Source organism: Apteryx mantelli, chromosome 8 (assembly GCF_036417845.1).
Source record: "Apteryx mantelli isolate bAptMan1 chromosome 8, bAptMan1.hap1, whole genome shotgun sequence".
Classification (NCBI taxonomy): Eukaryota; Metazoa; Chordata; class Aves; order Apterygiformes; family Apterygidae; genus Apteryx; species Apteryx mantelli.
This window is the reverse complement of record NC_089985.1, coordinates 29,127,966-29,146,358: the sequence shown is the minus strand read 5'-3', so window position 1 is coordinate 29,146,358 and position 18,393 is coordinate 29,127,966. Positions and strand designations below refer to the sequence as shown.

The 18,393-nt window shown below is 40.2% G+C and overlaps 2 protein-coding genes across 21 annotated transcripts in view; both read right to left on the bottom strand.

Annotated features, from left to right (window-relative positions):
- ZZZ3 (zinc finger ZZ-type containing 3) overlaps positions 1-16,365 on the bottom strand; it is a 66,644-nt gene extending 50,279 nt beyond the window's left edge. For all 5 annotated transcript variants that reach the window (XM_067301031.1, XM_067301034.1, XM_067301037.1 and 2 more), the window contains exon 1: positions 16,297-16,365. The gene's annotated coding sequence lies outside the window, so the exon portion shown is untranslated. The remainder of the gene's footprint in view (positions 1-16,296) is intronic.
- Positions 16,366-17,744: 1,379 nt separating this feature from the next.
- USP33 (ubiquitin specific peptidase 33) overlaps positions 17,745-18,393 on the bottom strand; it is a 54,729-nt gene continuing 54,080 nt past the window's right edge. For 4 of the 16 annotated variants that reach the window (XR_010884915.1, XR_010884908.1, XR_010884914.1 and 1 more), the window contains one exon: positions 17,747-18,129. Coding sequence is in view for 1 of the 16 variants with exons in the window: in XM_067301027.1 (XP_067157128.1) it covers positions 18,116-18,129 (14 nt within the window). In the remaining 15 variants the exon portion in view is untranslated. Of the gene's footprint in view, positions 18,130-18,393 lie in introns of all 16 variants that reach the window. The other 12 variants (XR_010884905.1, XR_010884904.1, XR_010884909.1 and 9 more) reach the window with 6 other exon arrangements.

The window sequence follows — 18,393 nt, the reverse complement described above, 5'->3', positions numbered from 1 at the left end:
ATGAAGTCAAGTCCCTGGCTTACAGCGAGTAGAGAAGTGTCTATTTTCTGCAATAACCAAGTCTGAGATACTACATCTGTTGAAATGCTTCACTGATATGTTTATGGTCTCTATGCTCAACACTGTTTCAGGTCTCTAAACAGCAACCTACAATAAGGAGTGATTTGCTGCAAAAAAAGCCCATTCCTACTTTTTGTTCCAGCCTTCCATACAGGAGATTATGTATTTTCATTGTCTCTTTTTGCAGTTTGTTCTAATACGTATCACAACTGCTAGTGAAATTTAGCCACGTATCATTGCTTTGCCTTTGCAGTTAATCTTTCCAAGTATTTCTGAGCAAATTCCTGTTCTCATCGTCTCATCTCAGTAGCCCCAGTAGTACTGGAAGGCAGACAGAAATGGTCTCCCAGTGCCTGGGCAGCCTGACAGAAAAACAGATATCGACACTCATAAACCTTTGTTGCACAATTTACTCTTAGATTCTTTCCAAATTGTGCCTGGCAACGGCCACTTTGCCAGCTAAGCAGACAGGCCTCACGTCCTTCTGCGCTTTCTCGTGTTTGTGTCAGTTTGACGTTCTTGTTCTTTGTTCAGGTCTGTATTTAGTGATACAAAGCTGCGCTGAATAAGACGGCCGTTGTGCATATTCCAGAATATTTGGATTCCGGAAGTTTCAGCTGGCAAGTATTGAAGGGGCTTTAAGTGCATTAGCAACTGCATTTTTTAAAAGCTCTTAAAGTGATGGTGATCAGCCACTTTCTGTTTGATTGTTGCCTTGTCTCTGGGCACAGAAAACCAAACTTTCAATATGAACATTACTGCACATCTTTTCTTCTTAATTACAGCATACCTTCAAAAAAAAATTTATTGTAAGAGTGGTCCAACTTCAACTAGCACATTACTTTATGTAGCTGCTTCTGTCTACATCTAACTACTTCCCCATAGGATAGCTGGCCAGAATTTCCTTGATTTAGCAGTAATGATGGTCTACTTCTCTTTTTTATTCTAGTTGTAACTTATATAATTCCAGAAGGACTATGAGTGCATCATGTGTGATTTTGTTTTGCTTGGTTGCAACTCTGCTTTCTTCTCTTGTTCTGCCCAAAAGTCTTTGTAGGCCAGTACATTGTCTGATAAACAATACGTTGCTTTTAATTTCCCAGGTTCTCTGTGCTCTGTTTAATCTATGCATTTAGTACTATTTGGAAACGTGCAAAATGTTCTTTTTGGCCTGCATTTACATTTAAAATCTCAGCCTTTTAGTCACTGTTTGCTTTCTCAATATGGACTTTTTTTGTTTGAAAACTTTGACATAAAATGCCATTACCATCCTGTAAAAAACTCACAAGAATATTTTTGTTTTTCTCTACCATAACGACAGGCTTTTTTCTTGCAATCATTGATGAATTGTCTTTAGGCTTGCTCCACTTACATTCTTCACCTAGATGCAGGCTTGTTCATCAGTTTTGAAGTTCCTACAGCCCTTGGCGTAGTAAAGACTCAGATCATTCTGATTCATTCTTTTCATCTTTCACTCCTATTAAAAGTCACAAATTAGTCATCTTGAAAGATTCAGCCAGAAAAGTAAGACTTTTCACACACTAGAGCTATATATCAACTGTTTTTTCTAGGTGTCTTATTATCTTGTTGAACAGACACCTTTTGTAAACTAAAAATGCTTTTCTAAGCATTTCTAAGGTTTTACAGGGTTCCTCTAAACCTACTATTAACCTTTAACACATTGTTGAAATATAATTATAGTTTACACTCTGAATGCTTTTTTGTTTTCTTCTTTACTCGACTTTGTGATATTAGGAAAATCCAAGTATTCTGCTCTGATTATTACTGTTCTTCCAGGTTGTTTTGTTTTGCAATACTCCATTTATGTTTTCCTGCACCTGCGTGAGACAATTTACTTTCAAAATAATGCTCGCTGTTCAAGTATAAAATGAAAGACTCCTACAACATGCAAAATTGATTCTGATTCTATTATTCTTTCCTACTGGTGGCATACTTCATCAAGCACTTTCTAAATACGTTCCATGCACTAGACATTGAGAAGTCACTCTTCAGTTACAGAGCAAAAGTGACTTACCACTATCTAAGCACACTAGCATACTTGTCACCTGTGTACATACACACTGATTCCCTTTGTATGTTAACTGGCCGGCTATTTTCAAAAGCTCTTCCTCACTGTCTTTAAAAGCAAGTCCATTAGTTTAAACTTTACTAATTTCATACTTCTCACTAACAAGTAGCCCTTATTTTATTTCTTAATGTTCATTTTCTGAACATACTGGGTCAGACCAAAGGTCTATCCAGTCAGTACTCTCTCTTCAACAGCAGCTGTAAGCAGATGTCTAGGGAAGAGCGAGAATAGAGCAGGAATACAGAGGACTTTCCTCCCATACCTTTCTAGCCTCTAATTATTTTCAGCTCAGGGTCCTCCTTAGTTGAATGTGCTTTTTTTTAAATCTGTTCAGACTTCAATAGTTTCTCTTCTATGAATTTTTCCCTTCTTCCCTGGAGCTCCCATAAATTTTTAGCATTCAAGCTAGCCCGCTGATGTGTTTGTAAATGAATGTTCTAATTTTTAGTTTTTACAAAATGGGTGGAAAGACCCAGAAACAGGCAAAAATAGTCAGGATGACAAGGCTGGATTTCCAATGCAAGCACTCTCACAGCAACTTCAGTTTTAACTCTCTCCTTACTGCTTTCAACTGTACATATTGGCAGAACGATTTTTTTGTGTTTCATTCTGACCTCTGTCTTCTGCTTCACTTTTTATGACTTTGCCTGTATACATTTTTCCAGAAGTAAAGAAAAAAAAACCCACAGTATTATCAATGATAGAAAGCTACTGCATAAACAAAGTATGACTTTTTAACTGCAATGTCATAGATGTTTCGAATGGCAATAGGAGCACAATTAGTACCGGTAACCTAGAGCTTTGTATATGCTTGCAATTATAATCATCGCTAATAGAACATATCAGACCTCATGTTAAATAACGCTTTGGATTACTCAATTTTTTCTGAAACTCAACTAATTTCTGACAGTTTTCTCTTTCAGCCTTCTCAAGATGACAGAATTCATGACTGCAGGAGTATTTTACTGATTTTACACTTCATCAGCATTAATTCAGTAAACCAGTGCCAACTATGATCAAATTTTAATAAATTAACAATTACAGCATTTAACCTTTTATACAGAAATCTATGTGAGACTGTTATCTAACATTCTTATCAGTATCTGTTTCCAAAAACATAAAGAAGGAGATGCTCATCCTACCATTCCTCATAATTATCCTGTAACAGCAGGCAAAAGGGCTGAAGAAACATAAAAAGGCTATTCAAGTTCGGGATTCAGTCACTAGAGAATTTCTCTAAGCACAAGAACAAAGGAAGAGTGTGCAACCGTCTACCTTCAGTATATTTTATCACAGACTCTGGCAATAGGAGCTGTCAGCAGCTAGGTCAAACGGTATAAATTATATAGTTTCCATACCTATCCCAAGCAAATGAGAGGAGATTGCCAGAGTTCAGTCACTCTCCTAAACAGCTTACTCATCACAGCAGCAGAAAACCTGCACTTGCCATTACTTAAGTTCTCATTCTTCATGGGCTAGCATGGGCTTTGCATCTGAAATACACACTAGATCACCTCACCCATTTAAGTGACAACACACTTGCAAAGAAATTAGATAAATCTCAGACTAAACTGTAAAACTGTGCTTATTATGGCCTTATATATTAACTTACACAACTATACTGTTAAGCAGAATTTCTCTGACATTTTCTCCCACTGAAACCTTCAGTTGTAGAGATTTAACTAGTGAAAAAACTTATTTCTTACTAGACTGAATATAAATTGATCAGGAGCATTCTGATCTTGCCATGGATATGATTTAAAATCTTCATATTATAAATCTGAAAATAAGCATTAGAAGCAGTTACAAAGCTAGAAGTCACTTTCATTCATTTTGATAGGCATATTCACAGTGCATTTATAACAATATCAAGCAAAGAGGTCCAGACAAAGGACTTTACATTGCTCTTTTTTAATAACAAATTGCTTACTATTTGCCCATAATCTCCTAAAAAAAACTTTACTGACCATTTTTGAAGGACACATCTTTTCAAAATACCATATGTAAAAGAAATTTAAGAGTGCTATTCTAAACTAAGTGCCTTGCTTATTCCTTTCTTAGTCCCTCTGCAGAGCCGGCACAAAGTCTTAAGTGAGGATTAACTTGACAAATGCAATTTACATACCATCCATAAAACAGTTTATGTTTATGTTTTAAAATATTACCAAAAAAGTAACCGGTTGTCAGTTCTCTTAGAAGGCACCTACAATTTCTGTCTCCAAAATATGAAATTACTTAGCTATGAATGACTGTATTACCTGCAGCACAATGCTGTAGCCATAAAAGAAGAAAAAGAAATACAGCAAGGAAATAGTCCCTAAGCAGCCTTCACTATATCTTGAAGATACAAAAAGCCTTCCTAACTCATTGACACACAAACTACCTCTCCTAGGGTAATAAGCAATTAAACACATTTCTTTTTTGATAATAGGAGAAGAAATATGTAAAAAAACTAACATCCTTAAAAATTAGTTTCAGTGTATCTAGAAACACAAAAAGTACTGAAATACTGTGATCATATACAACACGGCATAACTGAAGCTATACCTTTGCTGTACATTCTCAGAATTAATGGATATTTATTTGGCTTATCTCCTTGATGTTCCTCAGAGAAGCTACCCCAAAACCTTGATTATTCTTGCTGCCCTTTTCTTTACTTGTTCTGGTGGATGGATCCATGCTGAATACAATATTTAAAGCATGGGCTATCAATGTCATGGATTTTTTCAGTAGAATAATCATGTTTTATTTTGTGATCCCTCCCTAATATTACTCAATCCTATTTACTTTTTTGACAGCTAGTGAACACTGAGTTGATGTTTTTACAGAAACACCTATTAGACCACTTTTCTGAGCAGTAATAGATAAATCAGCTATTCTTTTTGTATAAAGGTATTTTATTCTCATGCATTACTTCACATTCTTGAAAATAAGTTTCTGCTTTTGTTTTATCACCCATTCATTCAGTACTGTGAGATCCTTCTGTAGCTCTGACACAAGACAGTGCTGAAATCAAAGGTCATCAGGCATCACTTTTATCATCTCTACATCATCATCAGAGTGGGTTTTTTTTTCCCCGTAAGCACTTAAGTATTTTTATTAAAATAACACTACTCTAGAATTATTCAATGCAAATTAACAATTCAGACCATCCTGTAAACATTTAACACACCTGCTTAATTTGCACAGCTCAAAAAAACCCTTTAAAGCCATCAATGAAAATATTAAACATATGCAAGGAATGCATGCAACCCCTCTACAAAACTTGTGTTGAATCCTCCCCTTTATTTTATAGGTATTTACAGCAAAACAGTAGAAAAAGCACAGTAAGTTCAAAAAATGTTTAAGCATCTTATTCAACAATCTCACAAATTTAAATCAGTTCTACCAGGCTCAGAATAAACCCTCCCATTTAACATTTCAAAATAGTAAGACCATCTTCAATTAAGTTAAAGTCCTCTTAACACATTAACAAATACACTTGCAAACTTTGCCCACTGTTTGTAAAATATATTGGTTGTCAAGAGTTTCAAGTCCCCCGACTGCAAAATATAACTCTTAAATCCTGTGCCTACCAAGGTGGGCACTAGTCCTTTCCAGAGTTCTGTATACATATGAGTTAGATTATCCTTTTCAGTTGAAAATATTAAAAACTTTTTTTTATCACTTTTAGTGGTGAGAAAGAGCAACTTTACAATGTATGTGTATTTAAATAGCCACTAAATAAATAAAACTGTAAATCCATATGTGAGTTAGCCGAATCACAAGTTCACAAGTAACAGTGTGCTGTACTAGCCCTGGAGCCTATGCTGAAGGTTTTATTTCCTTGTCAATGAAGGGCATGATGGATGATTCAATGACAAACACGTTTTGTAGTGACTGAAATCTCTTTCAGCACCTGCCTTAATTTAAAAAGGTTTCCACTGTTACCCCAAGCAGAAGTGGTCAGTAAAAATCTGTACCTTGGGTAACAGTGTAGTGACCCAGTCATTGCCCAAAGTTCATAGGGGGAGCAGGATACAAACACTGTGTAAACCCTCCAACATGCTGGTCTTTTAACCCTATTTGCAGACTAAAAGCTCTATGAGGAGCTCATCATTTTGCGTCCCAATTACTGCAACGTTCCTTTCTCAACCCCTGCTCCACTTATATCCATTCAGACACTTCACCAAGGAGCATTTCCTTAGTTCATTGCTTTGTTCAAGGCACTTCTTTCCCTCTATCTTTCTAATATAGCAAACAAACCCACACTCAGCTATCTTCTCATTCCTTATCAAAAGGGTTGGCTCACACTCTGGCCAGCCTTCAATCACTCTCTCTTTAATTTTTCGACAAGGCTTCCTGGGTGAGGTTTCATTTAACTGTTATTTAATCTACAAGAAGGGGCAATCCCATTCCCCTGTCACTCTCAGACACATCATCCTGATTTCCCCCATGCATTTGCTTTAGTATTCAATCCGATCCCACAATGAGCTGATTTAGAAAATGCAGCCCCCTACAAAAGAGCCATTATTTTTCTGCTGATTTAGCTCCCTAAACAGGCTTAATGTAATGGTCAAATGAGCACAGGTGCTAGCAGAAAGCAGGGGTCAGAACTATGTATTTTGGTGACAGATAGCCATTGGATTAAGTAATGTGAAGCCTTAGGCTGCCCCTCATATTTAGTTCTTTGTAAGCATAAGCACGGTTACTTCATTTAACTCAAAACTCAGCTTTTCCATGATGAGGATAAAAATGTTTGATAACTAACTGATGCACAGAAAACAGCTGAACTGCCTTACTGTTTCTATCCATCTGTATTCCCCAGCTTTAATCTATATTACACTGGAATTGTTAACTCTTCGGGGCAATGTTCTTCATGTCTGCTTCTGCAAAGCAGGGGTCATGGTATCTCTTTTACTTTCCTGTATTTTTTTCTCTGCTTTACTGTTCAGGAGAATATAAAACTGTTAGAACTTTATTGAAAATTTAACTGAAATCCAGTTGATGCAAGTCTTCACTGACAGAACCCAAGGCACAAAAAAGCATCAGAAGGGAAAAAAAGTAGACTTTCTATATTCCGCTTTGTTACTGATTCAAACCTTTGGGCTCCTTTTGACATTTTCTCATTGTGGAAAATACAGTCAGCGAGGGTCAAAACAAAACAGTTGTCTCAGACTTCCTACAGAACTTAATTGTCAAAGTGTAAGAAAAGCAAACTTTTGTTTCAAAGCAGTAACAAGAGCTAACCAAGGAGGGAAGCTGGAACTATAGCCTACATGTAGTAAGGGACACATTTAAGGGAAGATATGCAGAGAGAACTCAGTTCTAGCTAAAATCTTGACATTCATGCCACTTCTGCAAGTCAGGTCTACTGACAGAACAGACAGGATGAGAAGAAATGTCTATGTGATTATTTGGTACTAGTCATATTACAAAGCTATAGTGACACATGAACTAAGCCTGCAAATGGTACCAAGAATATCACTTAGGAAGACCTTCCAGAGCTCTACTGTTTCTCACGGAGAATTTCCTGAATCTTTGGGGTGGTCTCTTTGGGAGAATTTCCTGGGACCAAGTTAAATACAGATTTACAACAAACTGACAAGAGTTTTTTAAAAAAAAAAAAAACAGTTGATTTAACTGCAATAAGCTATACCCTAAAAGCAGTAGACAAAGGTCTGATCACCAGTTCTCTCTCAACTGGAAAATCAACGACAGTTGAGACACATCAGACAAAACAAAGTTAAATGACCTGCCTTTACCTCCAAATCCCTGCAAAAGATTCCCTTTCATGCAGCAGTGGAGGTCTCAATAAAATCACTTCTGAGCTGTAATTAACCAGGGACATTTTTGTATCAGGAGTGACATAACCAAAATTCACAATTATTAACAGAAAATGAATTACCTACTTTGGGGAGGGGAAGAGCGGTGTCATAAATAAAAAGACTTAACAGCATCTTAACAGAGACATCTCTTAACATTTTAAGAGATCTAACAGCAAGAAACCTGTTCCTTTTATGGAGAATCTGAAAGGTCCTACAGCAAATAGCACTTGTCCATAAAGAAATATATTTACAAAACATAGAAGACTCTCGCAGATTTGCAGGCTTCTCTTTGATTCAGTAGTGACTAAGATCTTCAAACCACACATAAAGAAGTTTGCTGACGTAAGACCTAACATCTAAAAAGTCTTCAAATGAACTGTGGAGCTGGAAAGAAAATCTGAAAGAGTCAAGCTTTACTTTGGGAAAAAACTTTATTTGAACTGTCTGATGCCTTAGCATCAGACAAGGAACAAATGTTTCTAATTATCCTTTTCAGCCCTGGCTGTGAGATGCAGCTATGTGAAGAACCTTCTGCCTCTAAAGCATCTTAGGAATCCTCTTAACAAAGGATCAGTGGATTCCCAATTATGTGAGCCACAGATATTCTCAGCTGATCTCGCTGAAGAGAAATGAGATAACTAAACTTTGTTCTATTAGGAAACCACTTCCTCAAACAAACATAAAACTGTGCAAATATATATGAAGAATGATTGCATTATTGCAGCCTGTATAATGATACTGTGAATAAAGATTTTTCAGTGTTTCTACCTTTTTGCACCTGCTAGTATATAGTAAGGTTTCCAGAAAACAGATGCAATAAACACCATGATTGTCTTAAAAACAGGAATCTTAAAAAACTGCAGCCTTTTTTCCTAGGACAAAATAAATGGGGGGGGGGGGAAACAGAAAAAAAAAAACCAGAAAAGCTGCAGACAAAAGACCGAAAAACATTGAGAACTTCTGATTAGCTTCCTTCTTCCTGAAGTCTAGCTTTTGAGGAGATACCCAGAGAAAAGCACTAGCAGCAAAGTAAAGCACAGAAATATCGTCAAATCTTTTGAAGTGACAATTTACACAGGGTATTTACAATAAAAAGCAATATAATCTGGATGCCAGTTATACTCTGACTTTCGGAGATGTACAACGAGAAACTGTAAATAAATGAAAAGAACATAGTGGGTAGAAGAGAAAACAAACACCTATATATTCTAACTTTTTAAATCATATTTTGCTAATCATTCTGATTTGCCAAAGAAATTGTATATACTTGGAAACAGAAAACAAACAAACAAACAAACCCCAACATCTGTCATCATGTTACTGGATTCCTGCCCCAAATCTTTTAGTCAGCCATGGCCTATGTAACTCCTCCAGACCACTCTGCAAGAAAGGCTTCTCCAAACTTCTGGCTAAAAAAACCCTTCTCAGACAGTTGTTCTGCTTGATAATTTCTCCTTAGTTACAGCTCTTCAGGTGGAGCTTAGGGAATAGGTGCATCTGTCTCTGCCTAAGACTTCAGTCTTTCTGCCCTTACTGTGTGAGATACTGTGACCCTTTCATAAATACTCTACAAGAAAGGCTCTGTACTGCAGTGATACATATAAGAAAAATCCCTGGAAGACTTAAAACATTTCAAGAAAGCAACAAATTCCTTCTTCTACATCATTCTAACAGAGTGAACAGTGCTTGCTTTCCTCCTTCCTTGAATTTTAGAAGTAGGATACTCATTATCAGCTTTGAAATCACATTTATTTAACTGAAATAAAGTAGAAGAAACCTTTACAAATAAATTTCATCATGTCCTAATGCACTGCCAACCACACATAAGCAAACATTACATCAGCATCTAAAACCAGTGCCAAATCAGTTACCAACACCTTGTTTCTCAATTTTCCATCAGTTACAACAGACAGAATGAGGATACCCTGTAGAGCGAAAGTATATATAATAACATATAATATAATGATATATATATATATATATGAATGATATAATCCATATCATTGGTCAGATGGAAAAATGCCATAAAGGATGAATTACAAATAGGCAGTAAAAGAGCAAAAGCAACATTTTATCTAAATTCTGTACACATTCTCCACCTACATGATTTACAGAATTTGTTTCACTTCAAGCCTTTTCCTAATTATGGAGCATACACATATATGACACAGAGACTATCCTTCATTCATCAATAAGCCCAGGAAGATTTTGTGAAATTTCAGAAATCACAAAAGCTTGGAACAAGGCTGCACAGAATCAAAGCAGTTGAGTTTGAACAGAAAGACTACAGAATAAATTATTAAACTGAATTTGATTCAAAACATAGTTCTATCAAATTGTCCAATATTCTTAATCCTAACAAGCTTTAACAATCTGTTTCAAGGTTAATTTTTCCAAATTAATTTAGGATCTTCAAATCACCTTAAAAAAAACCTCAAGGAGAAATCAGAATGGCTCTCTGATCACGTTTTATTTAGAAGCAGTTTAGGTAGTAAAAGCAAAACTTTCTGTTCAGGCTCTTCCATATTGTACTATTACATGGCAATGTGCACGAAAGACTGAAATCTATTTCTAGTTCAAGGAACACAAACCAATTTTAAAGAACACTGCATTTACATAGCAAACTCTTCAGGAAGCTGAACATACTTTGTAAGTGTTAATCATCCCTCAAAACCGTCTCATAGGTAATAACTGTTATCTCTATTTCACACCTAGGAGTTGAAGTTGAGTGACTTGCTAATGAGTGCACAATCTATTTCAGAGCCTGGAACACACCTGATTCCCTGTCTCCCTAGACTAAATCTTTTGAACCTTGCTTCTCTTCAGTGAAGTCTCCTGAAAGACTTTGACTCCAGCTCAGTTCATTTGTATTGAATCATAGGGACTGCATAAAGGTAGGTCAAAGATATCAAATCTGCAAGGAAAATTCTATTAAAGTGATTTGCAATGTTATACTCCAGAAGGCTTCAGTAAATGCTTTAAAAAAAAAAAAAAAGTTCAATGAGCATATTTGAAGTATTCTTTTAAACTAAGTCTTACAAACTGTCACATCACTTAACTTCTTTGCTCTACTATGAAGGTTTTTAAATCAGGGCCAACAAAATTACACAAAATCATAAATATGGGGAGAGGTGTTATGCTGACAAGTCATGCCACCTTCTGTGCCAAGGACTGCCCAGCTATACCTAAACCACCTCTAAAAGGCAGTTATTTAACCTTTTCTAGAGCACTTTCAGCAGTAAATATCCTATTACCTCCCTCGGATATTTAACCCTCTGATTATCTATCTGTAGAGCTGGAAAGCTTTTTCTAATATCTAAATCTCCCTTGATGCTATTTAAGACCATTATTTCTTGTCCTGCCTATAGAGAATGTTGTTATATTCTTCTCTTTATCATATTTTAAGCTTATTATTATGTCTCTTCAACTCTACTATAGACTGAACAAGCCCAAATCTTTCAATCCTTCCTCAAAGGTCAAAGGTTTTGCAACTCTCCTCTAGACACTCTTCAATTGGTCTAAATCTGTTTGAAGTACAGTCTCCATCAACGATATCCTGTCTCCATCAATAAATGGAGACAGTACATCATCTGAAGCTTCATCCTGAATACAGCAGAATTTTACACCTTACACACAGCAATCCTGTTCATACCTCCCACTATGACACTTGCTTTTTTCATAAAACTAGACATGACTGATTTACATTCACTTTATGATACTGCTACTTATCTGCAGAACTGTTGCCCAGCCAGTTGCTTATTTCATACCAAGTTTATTGTTCTTTCCCAAACAAATTGTTTTGTACGTCTTTACTGAACTGCATCCTGTGTATTTCAGATCATTCATCCGATTTGTCAAGACCATTTCACACTCTAACGCTTGCATTCCTTCCCAGATTTGTACTGTCTGCACAGTTAGCAAATCTGCTTTGTTCCATCATCCAGCTCACAAACCGAAAGACTGAACAGGATTAAATTCAGAAAATACACCTGCAGAATCCCACTTGATGAATTCCCTCCATTCAAAATGTCCTTAGAGCATTTAATTAATAAGTAACTAACTACCATGGCAAATTTTCTCTGACAGAATCTATTTTTGTTGTTTCTGAGTTCTTTAGCTATGGACTACTTTAGCAGTACTGTACAGGCAGAGTATCTTTCAAACACAGATATTCAGGGGAGCCTAACATTGTCCTTCCCCTTTAATGTATTTGTATGTGACACAGTAACCCAGCTGCACGGCTCCTCCAATTTTGAATTTGGACTATATTCCTATTCTCCCTTCCTCTACTAGAGACATTACAGAGACCCCAATTCACAAAAGAATTCACTAGCTCTGAAAAATTCAAGTCTTTACATAGATGAAGCAATAAAACAAAACCCAAAACAACAAAAATCAGGATGTTATCATTATGTACCAACAGGCAAACTGTCAAGCGCATTCAGTTTCCTTTTTGATTTTTACATTTTCTAACTAAAATGTTTTAAACATTTACATATGCTAACTAAAATGTTTTAAACAAAATTCAAATTACTACAAAACCCATAATATGACCACATTTTAGGGGCAGGGATCAGATATGTCTCACGATAAAGCTGTAAAAGACTGACAAAATCTCACTGCTGTGCTACTGATAGCACAGCAGATCTTTTGGAGATATTCTCCAAAAGTCAAGCTTTTACTCAGACCTTTCTTACCAGTAGCTTGTCTAACACACATGCACCCATTAATCAAAAAAAATGTTTGTGTTTAAATACTGCATTTATGTCTGAATTAGTAAAAAAATCTTTAAGATCTTGGATAGTTGAATTGTCAGGCTTGCCAACATTCACATTGCTATGTCCCATGATAAAGTTGGATACATCAGAAAAAATGGGGAGAGGCTAAAGGCAATCTATTAGATAAATGTACAAGGAGGATCAAATGTTTTCCCAGGCAACAAGAGAAAAGACAGAAAGCAATCAGCTTAATGCAAAGCAAAATACTTAAATTGAGTATTAGCTAAAACTTTAAACATGGGGTGATGAACTGTTGAATAAGCAACACAAAGAGGAACCCCTTCAGGAGAGGGAATGATCTGGGTACATGTCCAAAGGGCAGAGGTTTGGACTAGCTTCTCTCTCTACATTTCTACATTGAACTTAATTCATTATAAGCATCAAAACATTAAAGGAACTTTAAAGAACTTTAAAGAACAGTTATTGTAAGTTAAATTATAAAGCCTTTTGTCTGAAGCTATAAAAAAAATCTATATGAAAAATTATTTAAGGGAAAGCAGTGCAAACTTTATACTAACTAAATACTATTACATAAGTTTTGAGTATGAACTATACAAATCATCAACTTATTATTCAACAAAACCAATTCCTGAAGACGAGTACTTTGATTACAAAACAGCAAGTAATCAAAGAATCAAAGAATCTTTAAAAAAAAGTCTTTTGCTTAAAAAGTGATGTTCCAAGCAGAAAGAGAAGACACTATTTAATGTTTAGCTCCTTGTTTCTTTAAAGTATTTTGGGAGTTACGCAAACAGAAAGGTTTCCACAAAATTAAAATAAACTCTTTTGAAGTTTTACCTACAATGAATGCAGTTTCCGAACCAGAAACCATATTTACAATGTTCTCAAAACTAGAACAATATAGCCTTAAGTGTTAGAGTGCAAAGTTTACCAGAAGCAACTTCTTATAATAAGCAGCTTGATTTCCAGCAAAGAACACTTAATTTGGAAACTAAGAAGAAACTTTCTCACTACAGAAGTGAGAAAGTTTCTCACTTCTGCCACTTCACTCCCACCTACAGAGGTGGCAGAATTCTTCTTGCTTTTTAAGGACAAGTTCTACAAATATCTGTCTGAAATAATCTAAGTATATTCAGTCCAACACTAAAGGGAGGGAACGACAGGTCTTCCAGTCCTGCATTTCTAGAACTTATGTAAGTACAATGTATTCTATGGTTATAAACAAATATCAAATACTTGAAAAATAAGTTTTAAAAGCTTTCTCTTGCAAATGTGGTCTTCATGACTGGAGAGACCTATATCATTAATTCCTATACAATGCAAAGGCTTCAATTTGGGGGGAAAACCAAAGCAAAGCAAACACCAAAATACTAGCTTAAAGAGTCTTTCAAATGTGATTGACTAACTTTTAACAACAAAATTTCATTAACTATTGGAAATAGAACAGACTGAGAAGGCTTCTATTGCAACCTCCTGAGTACTTTCAGAAAGATGAAGAAACCACTTCTCATTTTGCTTACATCAGCATGGTAGTAAAAGAGCAGAAAAAAAGTCCCTCCACCTTGTGTCAACCAGACAACCCCACTGCTCAGAGGCCAATATACTCACAGTACCCAGAAGGGTATGGAAGAAAAGAAACAAAAAATTCTGTCTGTCTCTTGGAAATAGTGGGAGAGCGAAGCTTTAATTCTGAATGAGACTATGGATGTCTGACTATGGAATCTGTCTACACAAATGTGGTAGAAACACTGACAAATATCTGAGCAGTCACGTGCTGCTCAGCTGTAGAATAGAGGCCCACGCAAGGATACGTTCCCAAATCTCGTGAAATAAAGATCTAGTTATTTGTGCATATTAAATGTGTGATAGCACTAAGCCCAAAAATCTATATGCTATTTCTCATTTTCCAGAAATGTTAAATGAGACAAAACATAAAACTGAACTTCATCAGTAAATAGCTTAGCGACCAAACTATTTAATACAGCCTATCTCTTAGTAATTATACACTTACAGTACGTGATGCAAAGGAAGAATTATTTCAGTTAATGGAGATGCAAATGAGAATGGTGACAACTACCTACACCGGACTGAACAACTTCTATTCACACAAATGTGCAATAGCATTTCAATTTAAGGTCATAACTGCTGCTCCTTATTGACATACAAAGTTGCACTGCATAACAGTAAGGCTTTGTGAAGGACGCTAAGATCAGGCCAGAACATTTTTTTATGAAATAAGCATGATAGTGTTGTAGAAAGCCTGCAAAGTTGTTCAGGTCCTGAATGACTTATTAGAAGTCACATACAAGGCAAAATGTTGGTGAATCTCCATACCCATTCTGGATCGCCACTTCTTACAGCTGCTAGATGAGGAAAAGAAGTATAATTTCTAACAACAGGTTAGAAATATACCAAGAAAGCAAGCTCTCAAAGGTAGCACAAGTTAGTATTTAATATGAACTACAGAAAACATTTAGAGCTTCACCTTGAATAACTCAGTAAATGATCACTAAGTTATTAGGGCAGTTATAATGCTGGTATCAATAGAAAATGTGTATATCCACCACAGAACTACTACACTGCATTTAATAATGAATAGGAAATGTATGCCAGAAATTCAAAGCCTAAAGAACAGGTTCTTTTATAGAAGTTTTAGTATCAGCTATGCAGCAGCCTAGAACTGGATTAGTAAATGAAGTTATACTCCAAAACTAGAAGACCTGTCAGTGTTCCTGGATAAGCAGGGAGGGAACAGACGACAGCATAAGGAAGCAGCAGAACCATATGCTCTCCCTTTCAGAGATCAGGACTAGAAGACAAAGGCGATACTGCTGAGTTGGGATGCTTGGACACTACTGGGGTGATTTGTCCCGAACAGAACAGAAAACCGGAATGTATTTTACACGATGGGGACACAACAGGGCAAACATCACAGCCGCGAGAGAGAGCAGGTTCGTGATGCTGAAGATCTCTCTTTTTGGATTCCCGTACGCCTCAATATCAAGAGTTGCCTACGGGGTAGGAGCAGTTGGGGCTCAAGAGCAGAAACCTCCTGAACAAGCAGAGAACAGAAGCAGCAGCCTGGGACAGGCTTGGAAAGCGAGCCGAGGCAGCAACAGCACCGGGAAGTGTTGGCGGGGGCCCGGGCCCGGGCCGCGGCTGCGCGGGGAGGCACGAAGCACCCGCGTGCCGGCGCAGACCGGCACCGCGAGCGCCGCACCGGAGCGGGCCCGGCGGCCCCGTCACGGGTGACCCCGGCGCGGCAAGGTCTCGCGTGGGCGGCGGGCCGCGCCGGGGCACGGGACAGCGCCCGGGGGCGGCGGGGCGGCTCGGCGCACGGCCGGGCCGAGGCGCTGCAGCCTGCGCTGCCCCGGGCGGCTGCGGCAGGGGCCCGGGCGCGGCCGCGGCGCGGGGCAGGCGCGGGGTGAGGCGAGGTGAGGCGGGGCAGGGCCGGGGCGGCGGGAGGGAGGGGCGGGAGCGAAGCCAGTCGCGCTTCCCCGGGGCGGGCGACCCCGCCCCGCCCCCCGTGTGGCCCGGGGCACGATGGCGGGGAGGAGGCTGCTCCCAGGGTCCCCGCCCCCCGGGCCCCCGTTACCATTACCCAGCACGCCCAGCGCCGCGCCGCCATCCCGCAGCCGGCCAGCTCCCGCAGGAACCGCGCGCCCTCGCGAGACTTCCTCCCGCCTCGCCTCGCCTTCCCGCCCCTCCGCACGCCCCGCCCCGCCCGCCCGCACTTGCTCACACTCAACATGGCGGCCGCGGCGCCGCGCACGTGTCGCGGCCCCACCGTGTCAGGCCGCGCGCGCCCCCGCGGACACATATACACACGCACGTAACGCTCGGGGGGGGGGGAAGGGGCGGAGCCGCTGCGCACGCGCACGGGGCGCCGCTCCGGGCCAGCTGATTCGAACGGGCTGCGCGGGGCCGCCACCTCCTCCCCGCACGCGCGGGTCACGTGGGGGCTTCCCCCCCTCTCATTCCCTCCTCCTCCTCCTTCCCCCTCCCCTCGCGGGTTCCGAACTCGGCACCATCCGGGTCCCCCTTCCCCCGGGGCCGGGGCCGAGCCCTCACCTGGCGCCGCTGCTCGGCGCGGCCGGCCCGCGCAGCCCCGTCCGCGGCGCGCTCCCTCCGTGCTGCCCGCACCAGGCAGCGGCGGCGGCGGCGACGGCTCCGCACAGCGCCTGCTCCCCTCAGCGCGGCGGCGGCTCCTTCCGCTTCCTTCCCCTCCCCCTCCAGCCCGCTGCGGCGGGGACCCGCTCCCTGCAGCTCCGCCTGCTGGCAGAGGGCGGAGGCGGCCGCCCCGGCCTGCCCGCGGCCGCGGCCCGCCGCCCCCGGGCTGGACGGCGCCGCGAGGGCACGGCCGGCCCCGCGCGACGGCGGGGGGGGGGGGAGGGGGGCGCGGGACGAGCCCCCGCCCGGCGGGCAGGTGCCTGGCGCAGGTGCCCGGGGCCCCCGCGGCGGCCGGGGCAGCAGCAGCCGCGGGGGCGCCCGGGGGAGCGGGGCTGGGGGCGACCGCCCCCCCCCCGTGCTGCTGCCCCGCGGCCGGGGCGCCTCGCGCCTGCCCCGCCGGCGCGTTTAGCGCCCGGGGAGCGGGGCCGCTTCGCTCGCGGCTCCGCTTCGCTCGCGGCTCCCCCGCGCTGCCCGTGCGCTGACAGTCCCCGCGTGAGCTACGCCTCGAGAACGGATACCGTGGGATGCTCCAGCCCGCCACGTTGTGACTAAAAAAAAATAACGAAGCGTGACTTTAAGTCTCTATTTTTGGTAGCCTCCTAGTTCTCTGCAAACATGCATGTGATCACCACAAGTTACCATTTAATGCACAGTTTGCTCAAATATATTTCATTTACTTCTCTCCTCCTACAGAGGGAGAGGAACTACCATGCATCTCCTACTAGCCTACCAATCCATCATTGTTTTCTCCTCATATATCACGGTTATAATGCATTTGGAAAAGAAAGGTAGCCAAGAAACACAGAAGACTCGTAGTTTCTGATTAAATGCTTATGGAATTCAACCTTCCCATCCAAAAAGCATTAACTTTGCAAATTGCTAGAAAATCCTATACAAGAAGTTTTAACAAAATACTACTAAAAATATTTTAATTTTTTTAAGTAGCTATTGACTATATTGTAATTAAGGATACAGATCAGTTTATAAAGAGTAACAAAAACAGTTTTAATAAAATCATAATTGTACAAATTGCTAGTTATACATGCTTTCATTCCGCTGTCCTAGATGGTATCCTTTGCCTAAAACCTCAGTAGCATTTCCATTTTCCCAAGCATTTCTCACTTTCCCCTGCTTCTTGCTGACTTGGAACTCTTCTCCTGTGATCAGATTCAAAACAACAGAAATCCCACAAGAGATGGAAGGAAAAATTTTCCTTGAATCGGTGCCACTGTTCTCATGCAGTGTTCTGTTCATGTGCCCAAGTCTGAAAGAGTAATGGAGCTTTTTGTGTTATTGCAGCAGCACCTGTAAGCACTAAAATTTTTGTGAATTGCAATTATTTTAGAAATACGTTCACTTAGCAAACAGTTGAGTTATTTAAGCTATTACTGCATTTCAGCCAAGTGTTAGTGCTTTCGCAGTAGAACTGAAGGTTTTTCTCAGCTGTTTCAGTACAACATCTATTGGTTTTGTTCAGACAAATTCCCATGGCAGTCACAGGGTGCAGTTGAGCAATACAGCTGAGCTG